Below are 18,713 nucleotides of genomic sequence, written 5' to 3'. Positions count from 1 at the left end.
AAAAACATGAATCTCTGTTTTACATTAATCATATTAAACAAGGACAATAATTTAACCTCAAAATAAATTCATGTTCAGAACTATTTATGATATTTATTTAAGATAGACATAATATGAACAGCACAAAGCACGTTAATGTGCTAATTCAGCTAGAGTTACATCTTAATGTCTTTCTTAAGAGCTGAAAGAGGAGAGCATTGTGAAAATCACCAGCTTTGCTGCCTTCTGACATTAGTTAACCCACTCTCTTCTATTTACTAATCAGAAAACACTACAAGAAAGACTCAAAGAGGTGCACAAAGTATTTCATATAACCTATCAGCCCTTTCTTTTCCATATCCACAGCTGACGTTGGTCAGAAACTCATGGATTTTGAGATAGAAAAGGTTCCTAATATTCCTGGACCCAACTCAACACTTCTATACTTTATTATGTATTGCTTTGTCATTTCCCAGTATTTGCTATGAATCACAGAACACCTTGCCAAGGATACAATATATCATGAAATCCTTTAGCACATTCCTTGTCTCAAAACACACACATTCTGCAACACTGCAGAATGCTGAAAAGTGTTTGATACTGATTTCAATCCCAACCACAGACCAGGCTTGAGAAATGGTTTAGTGAACATCAGACACCTACAGAACTTCCACCTTCCTTAGCACAGGCACTCCCAGGTAATTCTCATATTTGCTGTTAATAATAATTTTATTTTTTCATAGGTGGTATAGAAGAAAAAAAAGCAGTTAGACAGCACTTGTGTTTAGGAAGTTATGTAGAGTATGTGGCCATATATATTTTTTAACACCTGTCCTTTATTTTTCTTTGTTAGGAGCAAGATAACATGGGAGAGCAAGAAAATGAAGACATAGAAACAGATGTTTGCAGCAGCTCTCAATCTACCTTTGTGCTCTCTGGGGGAGCTTTCCCAGAGATCTTGGGATGTTCTGGATCTACACTGAGCCACCAGCTGCAATTCAGAGCACAGAGATGCTACCATGACCTTGCAAACCGCAGTAAAGTTAGGGATATCCTGGCCAGTCTGAAATTATTTCTCTGTACGCTGATAAATTAATTTAAAACGCCCTCAAGCTTGCAAACATCTGCTCCTTTGTTCAGCCTTTGGTTGCAGCTGTAGAAGTCCTCCAGCTCTCTTGCAAAAATTAACACAAATTAGTCAACAATAGATTTTCCATCACAGGAATTTGGCACCTTAACTCATTTAGACAATGCTTCTTATTGGACTTTGGCTACCAGGTGAACCAGAACTGAAAATGTGCTCTATAAATGGGTTTATTTTCTCTGCTATTACTCTCAGACTTGATCAACTAACTTCTAGTCATAATCATGTATAAACACTGGATATTTTCAGGCAAAAATTATTTTCTCTTTAAAATAAATGGAAAATTACTTTCACACAATGCAGTTCCTAAAGAAACACTAATTCTAAAATGAGCATCACCAAGTCAGCATGAGTATATATGAATAAACAAACAAACATTTCACTGCTCAACCTGAAATCAATAACTGGCTCTTCTTATCTCCCCTTGTTCTCTTTTTTAGGCAGTATGTTTAAGAAAGTGGCCAGAACAAAAAAGCCATAAAGACATTCAAGTGGGCCGTCCCAGTTGTTTTCAAAGATGCAGAGGGATCGTTACAAGACCATGTGATTTAAGACTTTCCAATGTCCGCATTGTTATCTTTTTGCATTATATAAATTGTAATAGAAATTAGGATGAAAAATTAAGAATCGTGCAGCATAAGTTGTCTGAGCAAATAGTTTTAAAGGAGCCGTGACACTAGTTCTTCACAAAAGCTTCTGAAATAGTAGCGGATGGGATTTAGAGTCTTTAAACTGAAAACATTTATTTCATATGAATTATCAAGTAAAAGTTCTGTGCACGGGTCCCAGAGCTGGTAATGACCCTCCCGAGACTAGGAGGAAACATTGAGAACGTCACACACACACACAGATATATACATAAAAATACCCAATGCATACACATATAAATATAAGTTGCATGTTTCGTTTATACTATACTCTTTCTGCAGAAGAGATGCTGGCCAATACAATACATCAGTTTTTTTTGAGTTTGCATTCTTTTTTTAAAAAAAACTTGGTAGATACTAAGAGAAAATGCCTTAGTGTGTTTTTGCTTACTATATATTGCCCCCTAGCAGCAGAATCCTCCCTCAGCACATTCTTACCCATTTCTTTACTTTCTATATCTTCCAAATTCAAAGCTACAGGTTAATCCTCAGGCTAAGAAGACAAAAAACGCCAAACCAACAAAAAAAGAGTTCTCACAAGTGACTCACCTATCACTGCTGCTTTTTTTTTGGCCTTTTCTTTCTTTCTTTCACTCACTGATATATGGAAAGCTTGTCAGATTTGGAGCCCCAAATCCCTGCTTCGTCCTCGGGAAAAATAAGGCAAGGCAAATGTCAAGGAAGCCTCAGATGCCACCCCATCAGCATGTCTCATCGCTGACCTATGGGTCATTCCTCCTGGCCCGTGGAGCTCTCCCGCGGGCACGCCAGCGAGGATACCCACTGCTGGCAACGCGGGGACTTCTTTTTTTGGGACACTGACACCTGTTTACGAGGCGCTGGCCCGAGCCCAAGAGCCCGGTCAGGAACCACAGTTACTCTCCAAGGAGTGCTCGGACATGTCCTGAACTTTTGTTCCGCTCCATGTCCAGAAGTTAAGCACTGATTAGATCCACATCTGTGACTGCTGGATTTAAATTTGCCCTTGCCTCTCCAGTTGCAAACAGCCAGATGTTGTCTTTAGCCGCGCTCCTGTAAATGCAGGAGGTTGCGCTAATACTTTTGAATGGGCAAAGGGTGGTTGTAAAAGGCAACGGACCTACCCCTGGGCAAGATTAATGCATCTACCCCTGGGCAAGATTAATGCTTTCGGAGATGTCAACATCTTCTGTCCACCCATCCACAGAGATGACTTAGATGACTTTCTGCCCCTTTAATCTCCTGTAGCACCAAGCAGGACACCCTGGAACTCGCCCATCTTTGCTTTTGCATTTATTTTAAAACTTGGCTCTAGCCTAGGACTGTACAGGGTATTACCTTAATGAAGCACACAGGAGATTGTGATCCAATCCATTAAAAAAAAAAACACAAAAAAGAGCAGTGAAATAAAAATTGGATTCCAAGGACAGCTATCTATACAGAATAGAAATACTTTTAAAGCAGGAGAACCTTAATATAGCTGGCACTGACAACTTTGTTAGCACTTAGTGTTAGGCTGAATGGCCCATTCAGAGACTTTATGTCCAGTATTTACGAGCCTGAAAACCAACTCCTGTCACATAGCTGGAAAAAATTCAGCTCCCAGTAGGATTATTTGAAACATGGAATTGCTTAGTTATATTTCTCAGTACTGACTTAACAATGGTGGGTCTCTGGAGTGGGGCTGCAGCTTTCCTGGAAGGCTGTCTACAGCTTTAAAGTTATTGATCTATTATTATCCGCAACATGTTAAAAGAAGGTTAGAAGGACAGACAACTATGACATCATTTCTATTTCTGCCCTTCTATTTTTGTTTTTAAAGATTGATTTACCCTGTTTGCAGTAGGTAGCCCTAGGCTTGAACACATCTAATCTGACACAACCCTTGTGAAATGTGGAATCTAAAAACCAAGAGCAAATTACCAAAAAAACCATATTGATAGTAAAATGAATGTTTAGGTTGAAATTGCACTTTCAACAGCACATAAAGGGCCAGAAAATATAAATTCCACCACAACAAGATTCATACTGCCCATTTATTTAGGCCCTGGAAAATCCCATATTTTATAAAAGCAGACAAAGCCTTCCCCACCCAAGATAAATTGCACTTTTGTGCCCCAACTACCAACAGCTATTTAACACTTAATTAAGTCAGTCTGTTTTCAGGTATATTTCTAAAATACTTAAATCAAGCGCCCTTCTACCAGTCACTGGAAGAATATTTCAGATTTCCTCCTGTTGCTATTCCACAGAAAGCATTAAAGTAATGAGGTCCAATGCAGACTATTCTTTGCAAATTGCAACTCCAGTTTTATAACTGATTTCTGTACTTTGACAGCACTTCAGAGCAAAATAGACAAAATGAGCAAAATTCTGCTCCTAGTTACTTTGATATGTGCACAGAATAATTCTTGCAATATTTTTTTTTTGCATTTTATATTTGAATGAGAGCAGAAACACTGGTGTGATCCACTGAAATGCATCAGGACAAAAGGCCATAATCCTCTTTCTCACGAATTACTGCTGACTTCCAAAACACATACCGATGACTTTCTTGAGCGTATTCTGCAATGCCATATCCTAAATTATATGTATGATGGGAGCAAGAGGATGGACTGGATATGGAAGATACACTGAACCTGTGCTCAAGGAATCCTGTTAGTTACGTTTTGGAGGGTTGCAATACTAATTATGTTTGTTTGTGTGTTCCAAGGAAAGGCAGTTTTTACCAATAGGAACAGAAAAATGAAAGGAACAAAGAGACTGGGGGAGAATATTGGTGTGTATTGGGACAATGTATATCTAAACTTGCACAGCAGCTTTGAAAGACCTCCAAATATGTTTAAAATATTAAGTATATGTTCCTTTATCAGGCTTTAACAAATAGCTCCTTATACCAACCATACGAAAATGAGGATCCAAAGATTATGAGTTTTAGTGTCAAAATACCAGCCACAGACTGCAACCTGCAGCTGGGCCCACAGAATAAAGTGACTGGCAAAGGTGCTCTTGATCTAAGAGCATTTAAGTCCATTTAAAGTCCTAATCTTTTAACATTTGCACTCGTGTTTAAATTTCCACACATCAAATTCATGAGGCCACTGAGACCGCATAGGCTTAGGCAGGGATGTCTCAGAAGGTTTTGCTAACCTGATAAACATGTTTTGACTACAGTCACCACGTTCAGTAACCGCAGCTCTTTATGTTCGCGCTGAAAGAGCCAGTCATTCTGGGTGGGGTTGGGTTCCATATGGCAGAGTGCCACCTTATATATGTTATCTGGGTGTGCCAAAGCAGGTGGAGCCAATTTGATAGCGAGATGGTGGTTGGTGATACTCATCCAAGGCCCCAGTGCAGCCTCCAGCTCTGTGCTATTCGAGGCTGCACCGGAAATACTTTGTGGAGTTTTAGGTCCATCACATCAAGAAAGATCTTGAGGTGGTGGAGTGGGTTCAGAGAAGGGAACGGAGCTGGTAAGGGTTCTGGAGAACAAGTGTGATGGGAGTGGCTGAGGGACCTGTGCGGTTCAGCCTGGAGAACAGGAGCTGAGGGGAGACCTTCTTGCCTCCTGAAAGGAGCTTGGAGCACAGAGGGTGATGGTCTCTTCTCCCAAGTAACAAGCAACAGGACAAAAGGAAATAGCCTCAAGTTGTACCATGGAAGTTTAGGTTGGATATTATGAAAAATTTCTTCCTGGAAAGGGTTGTTGGGCATTGGAACAGGCTGCCCAAGGGAAGCGGTCAAGTCACCATCCCTGGAGGGGTTTAAAAGACAAGGAGATGAGGTTCTTAGGGACATGGGTTAGTGACAGTGTTAGGTTAATAGTTGGACTGCACGATCTCGAGGGTCTCTTCCAACCAAAATGATTCTATGATTCTACAAAATAAAACCAAAACCCTGCACTGAGCAAAAGCTTGGTTCTAGCAAGTTTTCTTCCTACCCCTGCAGTTTTAACTTGGATGCAGAACAACATTGCTGCATGACAATTAACTGCTAAGTTGCACTGGCAATTGGAACAATATTTCCCTGAGCAAGTGAACTCAAATTGATGGGGGTGAAAAGCTCTAATAACTCTTGTCTATCTATGAGAACACCGTTTCCTGTGTTCCCCAGTCTTCATGAACTAAACTGAGAGATACCAGAGGGAGAAGACCTAAGAAGTGACTATGCAACCAGATAGTCCTACTTGTTTTTAAGAAAGAGTTGAGATCTGAGTGCCACAAAGAAGCTGATGCTCTGGGAAGGAGCCACATCCCGGCCAGTGAGCCTGCCCTGTGCCAGAGGATGCAGAAACACATCCTACAGGAAAATAAGATACTCCTCTGTGGGATTCCTGGTGGTCCCATCTTGGGTGGCAAAATTCTTGGAGCAGAAAACCAATCCATCAGCGAAAACAGTGCTGGCAAGAGGAAGGACAGGGCCAATGCCTTGATCCTGCATTTCGAGCCCCCCAGATGAAAGGCACACTTGAAATGTTTGAGCAGAGATTTGCATTCTTTGCAGTTTTGCCCTCGGTAGGGAAGCTTATGATGACAGCAGCGCCAAGCCCAGGCTCACCAAGTCTCTTCCTTAAAGACCTTTTGAGTCTTTACTATCTAGTACATCTTTATATCGAACGAGCAGACAAGACCCAGCCTAAGTGTAAAGGGCTGCCTGGTAGGTTTTGTAACAGGGGACAAACTGACTAAAAAGCTGAGATTATCCGAAGGCACAAATCCTCCTCCTTTGGGAAAACAACTCAGAGCACCATAAACTTATGACCCACCAAACCAAAAATCTAAAAGTTATATAGTTGCAAACAGTACAACTCTTTCGTAGCCAAACATTCTTTTAATTCCTGCGTTGTGTCCATTCCATTATGGTCCATCGGTTGCTCCTGATCTGCACAATATAAGGCTCCACCAAGAAACGTTTTATCTTTTTTTAATTATATCTACAGTTCTGACATAACGTTTAAGCAATGTTTACATTGCACAGAAAACTTACTGCTCCTCGTCAGAGAGCAAGGAGTCACCCACATAATTAATGGTCAAAAGGTATTTTAACCATCACAGTGAGGAGACTTGAGGAAAATGTAACCATGAAGCGGATAAAAATGCATCACGCCCATGTGTTCGGTGATGGCCTGGCTGGAGATACGCTGGGTAAGAAAGGAATCGGCAACTCCTGCCAAAAGCAAGAACTTGACATCGATGCAGACAGAGAGAAAGAGAGAAAACATTATTTGTTTTCATATTTCCTGAGAAAGACACGGAAGATGTTGTCACTGCGTTATTTATAGAGGGCCAAGGTTTCATTCTAGAATTTAAGAGAGGACTTTATTTTCCTCTAGACTGTGATTAAGATTCTAAGCTAAAAACTATGTTTTATTGTAGGGTTTTTTTCCGTTTGGGTTAGCAGAATAATATTGCACTTGCTGTCTTTTTTAAAATTAAAAATAAAAAGGAAAATGTTCTGCTCATTTTTCTAGTAAATGTTTATCAGGCCAGTGAAAAAAATCCTAAACAATGGAATGGAATCCTACAAAAATTGAATTCAACTTCAATATATTGCTTATCTTCAAGCATTGAAACGTTTAGAAAAACAATACTCTGCATTAAAAAACAATCTTGGCTTACCAAAATATTTAGAAAAGGGATTCCTTTAGATAATGTCCTTTAGTACATCTGTTATTCCACAAACTTTGTCAAAATATATGGTACACTGCTATTTGCAAACTTGATTGCTTTTTAATAACACATACTCTATGTTGGTTAGTTAGCTCAACCAGTTTACAAAACATGATGATACATTGTTGCCAGCCAGATTTCTATCTTAGGAATAGTCTCTGTCTTTTTCATTTAAAAAAAAAAGTATTCAAGCTTTTCACATATTATCTTGAAGTGATTACTTGTAAACCTGCAATTAATTTATTGCTGATTAAAAGAAAAAAAAGTTATTCTTCCCGACCACAGTAATTATGTAATTACTGGTATTTAAAGGAATAGGGGGCAAGTAGGTAAATATAAATGAAGGTGGTGCAATTGTGACTGATTTCAAATCTAATGGAGTAATGGAGCTCCTGAGTAACGTCCTTGAACTGTCTGCTTTTCTAACCTTTGGGATGTCTGGAACCCATAGCTGTTGCTATTTTTTATGTCTATGTGTTGGAGATATTCTGTGAAGTGATGTGATAGAGCAACAGTGGTTACGGCAGAACAGGTGTTGTAACCCTGGATCAGCTGCTGCACAAAGCATTAATTTGAGAAGCATACGATATTGAAAATATTTGAACGAGTCACAGTTGTTGAAAAAAACTTCCTAGGGGGTGCACATTTTGATGTTCACACTGTCACTCTCCAGCCCAAGGCCAGATCAAGGACCCCTTCATTTCCCCAGCTGCTGGGTGAAGATGTACAGAGAGGCAGGACCTCACCAGAGCATCACCCATAGCCGGCCCCCGAGCCAACGCCTGCGTGTGGTCCTGTTTCACATGATAAAACCTCGAGAAAAAGAAAATGACCTTCCAAGTGATGCAAATTTGTTTTTTGGCAATACTGGAGCAGGTATGTTTGGGATAAAATGGGCATGCAGTTGATTTCCCGGGCTTCATAGCCTGTAAGAAGCCATCTACTCTGTGTGTTTGTGCGTGTGCAGTATGCCAGACCTTCTCCCCGGGTAACAGCTTCTGTCTACACAGCTCCTCCAGCAGCCACGAAGAGAGCAGGATGGAGTATAAGTATTTTGTATACCACTAATACATACATAAAGGATATCTGTGTCCCCAAACAGTGGATAATAACTGCACCCCTATCAATAACTGCACACTTACATGAAGAAATACTGCAACATTACAAACACGTTATGTTTCTGAATCTTTTTATTTGCTTTACCTAATTTTAACGAGGATGATTTTTCTTTATATGAAACTACGATTTCTTTCCTGATAACTTTTGTCTCTATCTAAACCATGTAGATGACATTCTTGGGGACATGGTTTAGTGACAGTGTTCGGCTAACGGTTGGACTTGTTGATCTTGAGCATCTTTCCCAACCAAAAATATGCAATGATTCTATGATTCTGTATTCCTATACTCCTTCATGAAGCATTTATAACTCAGATCAACAGTTCGTATTCCTTATGCCTTGCCCACCTGCGGGCTGGTTCTTGGCCACAAAGCCCTTGTGACCAGAGGAAGGACAGTGAATGCCACCATGGCACATCTCCAGACAAAGCAGTCCAACAAGATGCTTCAAGATAACTTCAAAAAGTCTTCTTGATTAATGTCCTGCAATAGTATATCACATAATTGTACTTTGGGGAAGGCTGGATGCTCTAATGCTACTCAAATTCAGAGCAAGTAAAAGCATAGGTACAACTTGACCAAGGTCAAAGCTTTTGGAGCATCAGTTCTCACAGGAGAAAATATCTACAGACCAGCTCTGTCACCCTTGAACGTGATGTTCCGGCAAAACTAAAAAATGCCTTATCGTACCTACTCCAGCCAGTGTAACAATTCCTGCAGCGCTCTGTGGGGATTTCCCTGGACAAGAAAATATCAACTACATTCCCTGCTAATCTTTCAGCTTGCTCATCAGCCCTCAGGCTCTTAGAAGGGACTCGGCCTGTGACCTTTTAAACAAGATTTAAGAAGCCAAGCACCAAAAATCAGCCAGTTGTAGGAAAAACTGTTACTGAAATGCCATATTTCATAGTAAAACAGTTGCTTGCTGGTTTGACAGAAAAGGACGCATCTTGAGGCATTTTAGTGCTTGTATCCTGTTTGGCTTCTCTCCTTATGCCTATTTATTTGGGAAATTTATGGTGCGATTCTCAGAGGTTTGGATGGTGTATCAGTTACCCACTTCAATAAACATTCTGGAGTACTGTTTAAATATGGAAACGCAAAGTAGCAGCCGCACCAAAGTGAATGGTCGTGCTGCTACTATGCCTTAGGAAACCTATGTGTTATGAAAAAAAAAAGGGGGGGGAAAGGGGATGATCTTGTGCAGACACCCATTTATCTTTCATTAATCCAACCAGATCACCGGGGCACACCACATGGTTGTAAGACTTACAAATTGCGAAATATTGATTCAGTTCAGCAGATAAAAATTTCCCCCCAGCAATGACCTTTTAAAACTCTGCCCTTCTGAATGGAGCCTTGTTGTTTCACCATCAGGAACCCAAGGAGGGACACTGGTTGTGTCCTCATGGGTCACAGAGCTCATGGCTGGCAGGTTAAGCTGGGACCCCAAGCTCCTGCAGTCCAAAAACACATCAAGATCCCCACTGCTGGCATGAGGTCTGTCCTGCCCTTGAGCTGTAGTCTCTTCTGGTTTGTGGAAGGACACTTATTGGTTTTATCATTTACTGACAGTTCTGCCTTCTCCTTACTTTGTAGGTACCAAAGACAAGACTGTTTTTGCTCAGGTCCTCCTGATGATAATATTTTCCTTGAACTTTTCAGAATGCGTGAAATATTCTTACAATATGGTAAGCCACACCCAACCAAACATTTCTTCAGTTTCCTAAATCTGATCTCTTGCTTAAACTCCTTCACAAAGCACCTCTCTGAAACTGGATTAGTTGTACACAACGAGGATGTGAAATTCTCTCTACTGGAAGAGCTGAAGGGTGGTTAGCTGAGAATCTTCTGAGTCTTTATACTACTGCCTCAGGACCCTCCCCTCCAAAAAACAGCTGAGATTTTTCTTGTTCAATCCCTAGAAAATCTCATCAGTTCCTCTCTTCCATGTCAGTTAAGGGACAACTTTGTGAACCTCTTTTTTTCTTGCAGATCAATCAGATGTTTGTTTTACTGTAGGTAACAACTTCAAGTTGCTGGATTGCCTGAGCACCCCCATGATGGTGTAAGAACCTGCTAATGCAACACTTCTCTGGGCACCTGCATCTTGTTCTTGGGATGCGTTTTCTGTTTAGAACTTCTAGTCTCTGCTGGTAGCAGAGGCGATCTCAGAGCAGAATAGCAGAAAAGTGTCACACCAACTCACAGCTAACACCTTCTGATAAAACTGTACACACACTGCCTGTCCACCCTGTGCCCAAAAGCAATGGGACTTCTCGATTTCAAGGAACACCCACAAAAATATCTTTCCTATTACTGTAATTCCTTTATGAGCCCATCAGGGCTCTGAGCACAGGGGAACGTGGTTTCTTCTCGAACACAGGCTGTTCCTAATCTTCTCCAGGGGTATCACATGCTAGCTCTGTCTAGCTGATACTTCAGGACTCCTTCCTTATGTCTCACTTATCACAGTACAACCATCTCTCTAAGGGGTGTAGCTCAGAAAAAGGCAAATGACAATATAGGATATATCAAGCAAAGTACCTCCAGTAAAGATGAAACAGCAACAGCAGCGTTTCTCTGGGATGTTGCCTGCAGGACTCATCACCCCCTATTTCAGAAACAAACTCAGATTTAAACATGCAAAATGACCAAGGGGATGGTGGCAGTGATGGAGAGAAAGTAGCTTATCTCTCTAGAAGACAATAATAAAAGAACTTGGGTGTTTTAAGTTAGAAAACTGCTCCTTCATTACCCTCTATCCCACCTCCCCAGTCAGGTAGTCAAGACACCAAAGGGCAACGAAGAACAAAAAATGCGCACATGTGACTATATCAATGTTTAATATGCTCAAAGATGATAATTAGAGGAGAGGCTCCGCATTAGAGGCATGAGGTTCATATCAGAGCAAAACAGAGCAAAATAAATAAATAAATAAATAAACTATTTTTATAATGGTGCTTGAGAAATTTATGAATGGGATTCTGTGATGTGGTTGCCCAAAATAGCAAAGATTTGGACATGATGACCCAGGAGTTCCTGAAAGCAGCTGGCACGGAGGCCACGCACCCAGGGTTTCCCACTATTCCCTTTCCCCTCCTGTAACGTGGACTTTTCCCTCTGAGTTACAAGCGATTTTCAGCCTTAACACAGGGCACCTCAGAACAGGAAAAGGATAATCAATATCCCCCCCAAACAACAATTCTACCTAGAAACCCAAATGGAAGTTTGCAAACCATGTTGGCCAAATGTCTCTCTTCCACTGCTTTCTTCTAAGATGTGTTTTCTTGGATTTCTTTTCATTTTTGTTGCCCTCCTCTTGGCTTTAGGCTGTATGATACACACTTTTCTTGCAAAACAACACTGGAAACTGGGTAAAGTACTCCAGGTCGTGCTTTTCCAGCCCTGAACAGAATTAGTACATGATCTATTACCACACGATCCATTGCAGGTGCCAACATGCTCCCTAGAACAAAAAATATTGCAGATTTATGCTTAGTTTATGACTCCTAGACCCTTTTCTGAGGGACTGCTGTTTAACCAGCTAATTGTTCCTGCCCAGATGGACTCTTTTGCACTTGTCTGTTTCTCATCCCAAGCCATGGGAGCACATCCTTTTCCAAACAGAAAGCAGCAACAAGTTTGGTTTAACAACGTAAGATTTAAAGCTGCTAGCACCACATGCAAAATTAACATCAAATGCTGAAGGGTAAATACACTCACTTGATTGGTTCAGGTTTCAAGGAATTTTTGGTGGGGCAGTTTGGCATCAACAGGATTTATTTTAGATCTATGATCAACTGTTCTGCCACAGCCAACCTAAACCTGCCATAGGGGAACAGAAATACCATTAACTCATTTGGGTGCCCTGAGGCACCCAAACCATATGTGCCCATATTCAAAGAAAAATCAAACCAGTACTTCTGAGTAACTTTACAGTACACAGATTGAATATCTAGAATCGTGGGATCAGGGTAAAAGTTTGTTTTTGACGTAGTAAATCTTAGTTTCATAGATACTGGATGAGATTCTTGTCTGTAAACATCAGATGCAAGATCAGAAAGAGAACTTATGGTAACACATACACTCATTATACTGAAAAACAATCAGTGCTCCAGAACAGATAACAATGAGAAATGAACACTGAAGGAAACTTTGATGTACTTCTTAGATAACTGTAGTACTTTAAAACTGGATCCAGTTCAAACATTTAAACCATCTCAGTCCAAGATCTACATTTCAGATTGAGAATGTGTTGATGCACAACTAGATTTTAAAATAAATACACGGTGGAGGAGAACACAAACATAGATTTAAAGAAAAAAAACTTAAAAAAAAATTAAAATAAAATCAACTTTCCCCAGTTAAAACTCCCCTGTGCAAACAGTTTTAAAATCACTTCTTCATGTGAGCTAAAATCCAAATGCAAAATTTTACTGAAGTCATTCTTAATAATTCAGTTTGCAGCCTGGATTGGCCAAGGTGCCTGTTGAGTCAGTGCAATTTGAGTCATGGGTACAGCCCGGGTCAGACTGCTGCCTCCTGCCCTGACCACTTGGCTACAAGGTTTTCTTTATAAAGAAACTCAAAATAAGTTAAGTACAACTAAGGGCAAAGCACATCCATCCTGCCCAAGGAAAACACAAACCTGTGCATGTTTAAGCAGGCCATTCATCTTGCAGATGCCAAGTGAAGATCTCTCAGGCTAGATGGGTCTGGTTCATTACAGACTGACTTGAAGGACAAAATCGAAAAGGTATTTCGAAAAGCATTGGTGTTCCAGTAGTGACAAGGATGAGGAATAACAACACAAATCAAGAAGACAGAAATTTGGAGCCATTCATGCTTCTCTAAAAGTATCATTTCTCTTATACTCCCACCTAACACTAAAATATTCTTCTATAACACCCTTCACTGGAAAGTCACGTGAGACAAAACTAAAAAGACATCTTAGGATTTTTTAAAACCACAAGAGAATGGAAGAAGTGAACACAAAAGCCATCACAGGGAGAAAAAAAACATCCAAAAGCAACAGCCATCAATCAATCCCTCCATTTATACAACAAATAACATCCATGTGATGCATTTCATTTTCACTTTGCAGCCAAGCCAGAAAGGGGCATTTCTCACTATCATGACGTGACTTTGATGCCTTCAGGTGTCGCCAAAAAAAATCATATAATAATCTTCAGCATCCCATGCAAATTCTGAAAATGGTATTAACAATAGAAAATAACTTCTCCCCGCATTTTCCATCTACATTTTGTATATTCTTAAGTCCAAAACTCCTGTGAAAGCCTCAGCTGGGGGCACTGAGAGCACAACTGGAACACATCCACGAGTTCCACAAAGAATTAACATGAAGTTAAATTTTTAAGACACTCCCTATATAGACTATAAAACGGCACATGCTGGCAGGATTGCCCTTCAGGATAAACCTGTGCCAGTGCCTGTTGGACTGTTTATTAAATTCGCCATTAAATTTAAACACTTCAGAGCATAGAGAAGAGCCCGTCTTGCCCCCCCATCACCAAGAGTGGTTTTAATTACATTGCTGAACAGAGACTAACGGCTCCAAGGACGAGCATAACACATGAGCAGATCCAGTCTATTGAATGGGGCTACTCCTGGGCCCTAAATCACATACGTGCTCCGTGAACTACAGCTTTTCAAAGTTAAACAAATTAACCAGCAGCTCTCATTAACACAGCCAACCTTAAGGTCATTTGAAACGAGGGCACGGAGTGGGGCATCAAAGGGGACACAGGGTGCTCTCAGTTGCAAGTATGCATGGGCTTACTGCCACCAAAGCGTCCTGACACGTTTCCATCGTGTTATTTTCAAAACAGTTGCTGCACACTGGTGCTGCCCAAGTGTTTAATTACATGGAGTAAGCGTTGCAAAGCCACCGCTGCTCCTGCCCGCGCACTGAGCTGGCAGCGTGGCCACCAACACGGGCACCTTCTCGCCCCAGGTGACAGGACACAGACCATGGTGGTGACCTGCACGGTGGGTCCCGCCCGGCACCAACATCACTCATTTACTGCCGCAGCCCATCCCTTGACCTTGGTGAAGCTTTGGTGCCCATCATCCCATAGAACATCTCTGAAAGCACCCAAACAAGTACGGTATGAAATCTGAACACACCACCATGAACATCGGTTTAACGTGCCCTTTCCTTAAGAGGCAAAGGAATCAGCTCTCATTTTATTTTCAGGGTGCAATAGCAGCTGGTACCAAGGAAAACAAGGGTGGAAATACTTTTCTAAAGCCCTTTCCAAAACATTTGCATCTACATGCTGGATGATGGACCATGTTCACACACTATGTGATGCTGGGAGCAGACCAGGGGTTTTGCATTTCAGAACTGGTCAGGAGTCAAACATTTTCCAGGGAAGGGGCAACAAGTTATTTCTTTCAATCAATTACCTGCCTACTGGAGCTGAGTTACAGTGAGTGGGAAAACACTCCTATTAGGGCTTAGAAATCCTACAGTTCATAACTCTTAAGGTCCAAATTCATTATTTGAACACATAAATCTGGTGAGACACCATGCATCTTCTCTCCTCCCCTGACAAAGGGCTCTTGCATCCTGTGCTGTCAACTCCCAGACAGCAATTCCCACTCGCATGGCAATTTTAAAGAAAAGCAATAATATCAGAGTGCCTCTTGTGTTTATAATTATAGCTTTAATAACATTCCATGCCCCTTCTAATTTTTCTTTCAGGCTCCCTTTTTGGCCCGTTTTCAGTGACAGCCTCTCGCAGACATTTCCAAACTGTAACACATACTTTAGAGACTATCAGTTTCACTTACTCCAGACAGATTTTTACTTGATGGTTGCCCCCACCCCTTAGAAAAATAAAAGTTAACAGTCTACAAGTTATTCCTTCATAAAGTTTGAAGGATAAGCTTCTCTTAGGTGCTCTCAGAAAGGTTTAGTGTAGTAGCAGGCTTTAGACATCCATGCACACACCCATCTGTTCACTTTTATTTGGACTTTTGTTTTGGCTTAAAGTTTTACATGTGTCGAGTAAGGAAGAACAGGATCGTCATTTTAAGCTGTATGATTATTGCATAAGTTGGGCTGGAAAGAAGTAACGCAACCAAGTCCAAGGAAAGGTGAAGGCTACATGTAGCAGACTCATAAATGATTGAGTGTTCAAGCAAGAGAATGGTGAGAAAGCAGCAAGATCTCATGAGCTAAAGCTGGTATTGCTGTAAGATCCCTGCTTCTAAAACCACAGCCGATGGAAAGCAAAACATTATTGGTGCGGAGGCTCAGAAATGCTGCAGTTATAACCTCATGGTCCCAGTTCATAATTTTACTGTACAAATTCAGTGAGGCAAGACAGATCTTTTCCTCTTTTTCAACAAAGAGTTCTTTGATCCTGTTCTGCACTCTCCCACTCTGTAAAACATCACCAAAACACAGAAAACACCAAGTGTAACAATTGTTCATGCAAACTTTGGCAAACTCCAACAAACTCCAAGCACCAACCGATGCAAAGAGTTTATTGGATTCAAGAAGGGCTTTGATAGGTGTTTTACAAAAACAGCCTTTCAAACAACACTTAAGCAGCCAGCCTGGAACTCCAGTGTCTTGAACCTGAAAGAAAATTCTTGAGGGGCAAATTATCCTCGCTCTGTTTGGGTTGATACTTCTTGCCCCCTTTTTAGAGGAGGCTGTGAGACACGTCTGGAGGCAGACTGGGGCTCGGGGAACTCCGGCTGGTTTCTCACAGTGAATTTCTGTGCCCTTTAAACTTGGTGAGTAAATATTTCAATGCCTTATCTATCGATCATACCACAGATGTCTAACAAATCAGCCTGTGTACGTTGGAAAGCTAGAAAAATAAAAAATAAAAAAGATATCCCCTTCCTCCCAGGTGCAGCCTCTCTGGACGGCCCTTCTGCTCCCACATTGGTCCCAAGAGGATTCTGACATTTCTTCTGGTCCTCAATCCTCCAGCCCCAGAGGCAGCACACGGCTGCCAAGCTCTTTCTCTGCATCCCCACTCCTTCAAACCACGTGAAGCAGTGGGAGACAAGGGCACCCCGCACCTTTTGGGGTGCTAAGCACCTCTCAGGGTGCATTCGGTGCCGTGAGAGCAAAGAGACAGCAAAGCACCAGCTGCGTGCACCAAGCATGCTCAGGCACTGGTTGACAAACAAACCCTTTCTCTTTTGGAGGCCTCGATGTTTAAATATCCTTTTGGTCACAAGTACCGTTCAGATAATCTTGTGTTTTTAGACATCTGATGTGCCTTTGGGCAGGCACATGGCTTGGGAGCCTGCTTGGTCATGCCAGGGAAAGCCTGGGGCTTGCAGGGACCTGAGGGCTGGGACTGACCTCCACCTGCACAGCTCGCTGCAGGAGGACTCAAAAATACTCCCAAGTGCTCACCTGACCAAAGAACAACATGCATCCAGAAAGGAAAAGAAAAGAAAACAAGGAAAAAAGCTGTATTCTTCCAGATAAATCTTGGAGACAGCTCGGGGGAGGTGTTTAGAAGACATATAGACGAGGTTCTTAGGGACATGGGTTAGTGCCAGAGCTAGGTTATGGTTGGACTCGATGATATTGAGGGTCTCTTCCAACCAAAATGATTCTATGATTCTATATATGATTCTCTGGTCTCTTTCCTGCAGATAAAGACCTGGTAGCCCCCAAACTCCCTCCCAGCTCCAGGGATACAGCACGTGGCAGAGGGATGGGAATGGGGGGCACAACTCCCCCAGCCGAGGAACTGACACCCCACAGCATCCAGCACTTCCTTCCCAAATATAACCAAGCTCCTTACCCCAAATCCCCAAACTTCACAAATAGCTGGGGTGCTATTTTTTTGTTGTTGGTACAAGAAAGTATCCAGAAAAAAAAAAAAAAAAAAAAAAGGAAGAAAGAGAACAGACGCAAAACTAAACAATCTACCTTAAAATAAACTCTGCGGTATTATCTGTCTCTTGTCAAAAGTTATTAGGGAATAAAAGTGACAGAATGTCTACTAAGATACATCCCATGTCCAAGTGACATACCTAAAACTTGTTGGAGATTTCCCTCTGTTGATGTGTCTGCTTATCCTTAGTACCCAGACATGTTACATTGCTGTATATTCTTGTACCGTGGAAGCACTTGATTTATTTGTTGAAGGGAAGGAACATTTTTTCCCACCTAATTTTACTCTCCTGATGCGACAGGTCTTTGTCCGTTCTTCACATAAAACAGAAAAGTCCTCGACTAAAACCAGACTCCGTGTAATTATTTTTCTTTAAAAATGAAGTCAATAAAACTGGCAAATGCAAACAAAGATGGAAGTGATCTATCAAAGGACTGTAAACAGATTTTCCTTCACTGCATATTCTTCACATTAAGAAATTACTACTGGTCAATATTAAAACCAGACAAATTACGTGGTGCTTCGGTGAAAGGGAGGATAAAACAACTCATGTGGACAAGTTACAGGAACGGATAAATGAGATGTTGCCTCAGTTCAGACGGCGATTAGCTTTTGGGAACTTGGTCTGCCCTCCAGCCCCCGCTGAATGTTGCAAGTAGGGTCTGTATATAACGTATCAAATCAAAACTGAAAAACCGCATTCGGCCAACTTTGGGGCTTGTTTGCAAACTGGACTTCAACCACAGCTTTGATGTGGTTACAGAGCGGGTACATTCCCACGAATTTTTAATTCTTATTAAAGTTGCATAAGGTAGCGCAAGGATGCTAAGAGGGTTCAGGAGAGAAGCTTTGTCGTGGGGGTGATGCGAAAGAGTTTTCCGTGTGGTGGCAACATCCAGTATAACCACAAACATTCAAAGAGATTTAAAGAAAAATATTTGCAGTTGAATGTTGGCATTTTTTTTCTTTGAAGAAACTTAAAACAAAAATAAACCAAAGCAAATAAAGCAAGCTACAGCTATTGAAATAGAAAGCCTATGGATAACGGGAAGGAAAAACACTCCACATTGGAAGGTTCACCCCGGGGGTGCAATTACACAAGAGTTTAAGTGAGTGCAAATTGTGTGTCAGAAACTTGTCTACACCACATCAGCCTGACAGGTGAAGAGATCTTATCCATCTAACCTTGGCAAAAGCAAATTAAGCACAAAATTCCCTTTTGTTTCTTCACCTATTTATTGTTGAGGAATATTTGAAACTCTCTTTTCCATACTGCAAA

The 18,713-nt window shown here is 41.3% G+C and overlaps 1 protein-coding gene across 7 annotated transcripts in view; it reads right to left on the bottom strand.

The window, feature by feature from the left end:
* ANO1 (anoctamin 1) overlaps positions 1-18,713 on the bottom strand; it is a 78,932-nt gene that overhangs the window by 47,818 nt on the left and 12,401 nt on the right. For 6 of the 7 annotated variants that reach the window (XM_065065544.1, XM_065065545.1, XM_065065542.1 and 3 more), the window contains exon 2: positions 11,082-11,148. The exons of the other annotated variant lie outside the window; for it this stretch is intronic. In XM_065065544.1, the coding sequence (XP_064921616.1) occupies positions 11,082-11,148 (67 nt within the window). The remainder of the gene's footprint in view (positions 1-11,081; positions 11,149-18,713) is intronic. 7 annotated transcript variants of the gene reach the window in all.

This window comes from Columba livia, chromosome 5, assembly GCF_036013475.1.
Source record: "Columba livia isolate bColLiv1 breed racing homer chromosome 5, bColLiv1.pat.W.v2, whole genome shotgun sequence".
Taxonomy (NCBI): Eukaryota; Metazoa; Chordata; class Aves; order Columbiformes; family Columbidae; genus Columba; species Columba livia.
The sequence above is the reverse complement of the archived record's forward strand: the minus strand, read 5'-3'. Positions and strand labels throughout refer to the sequence as shown.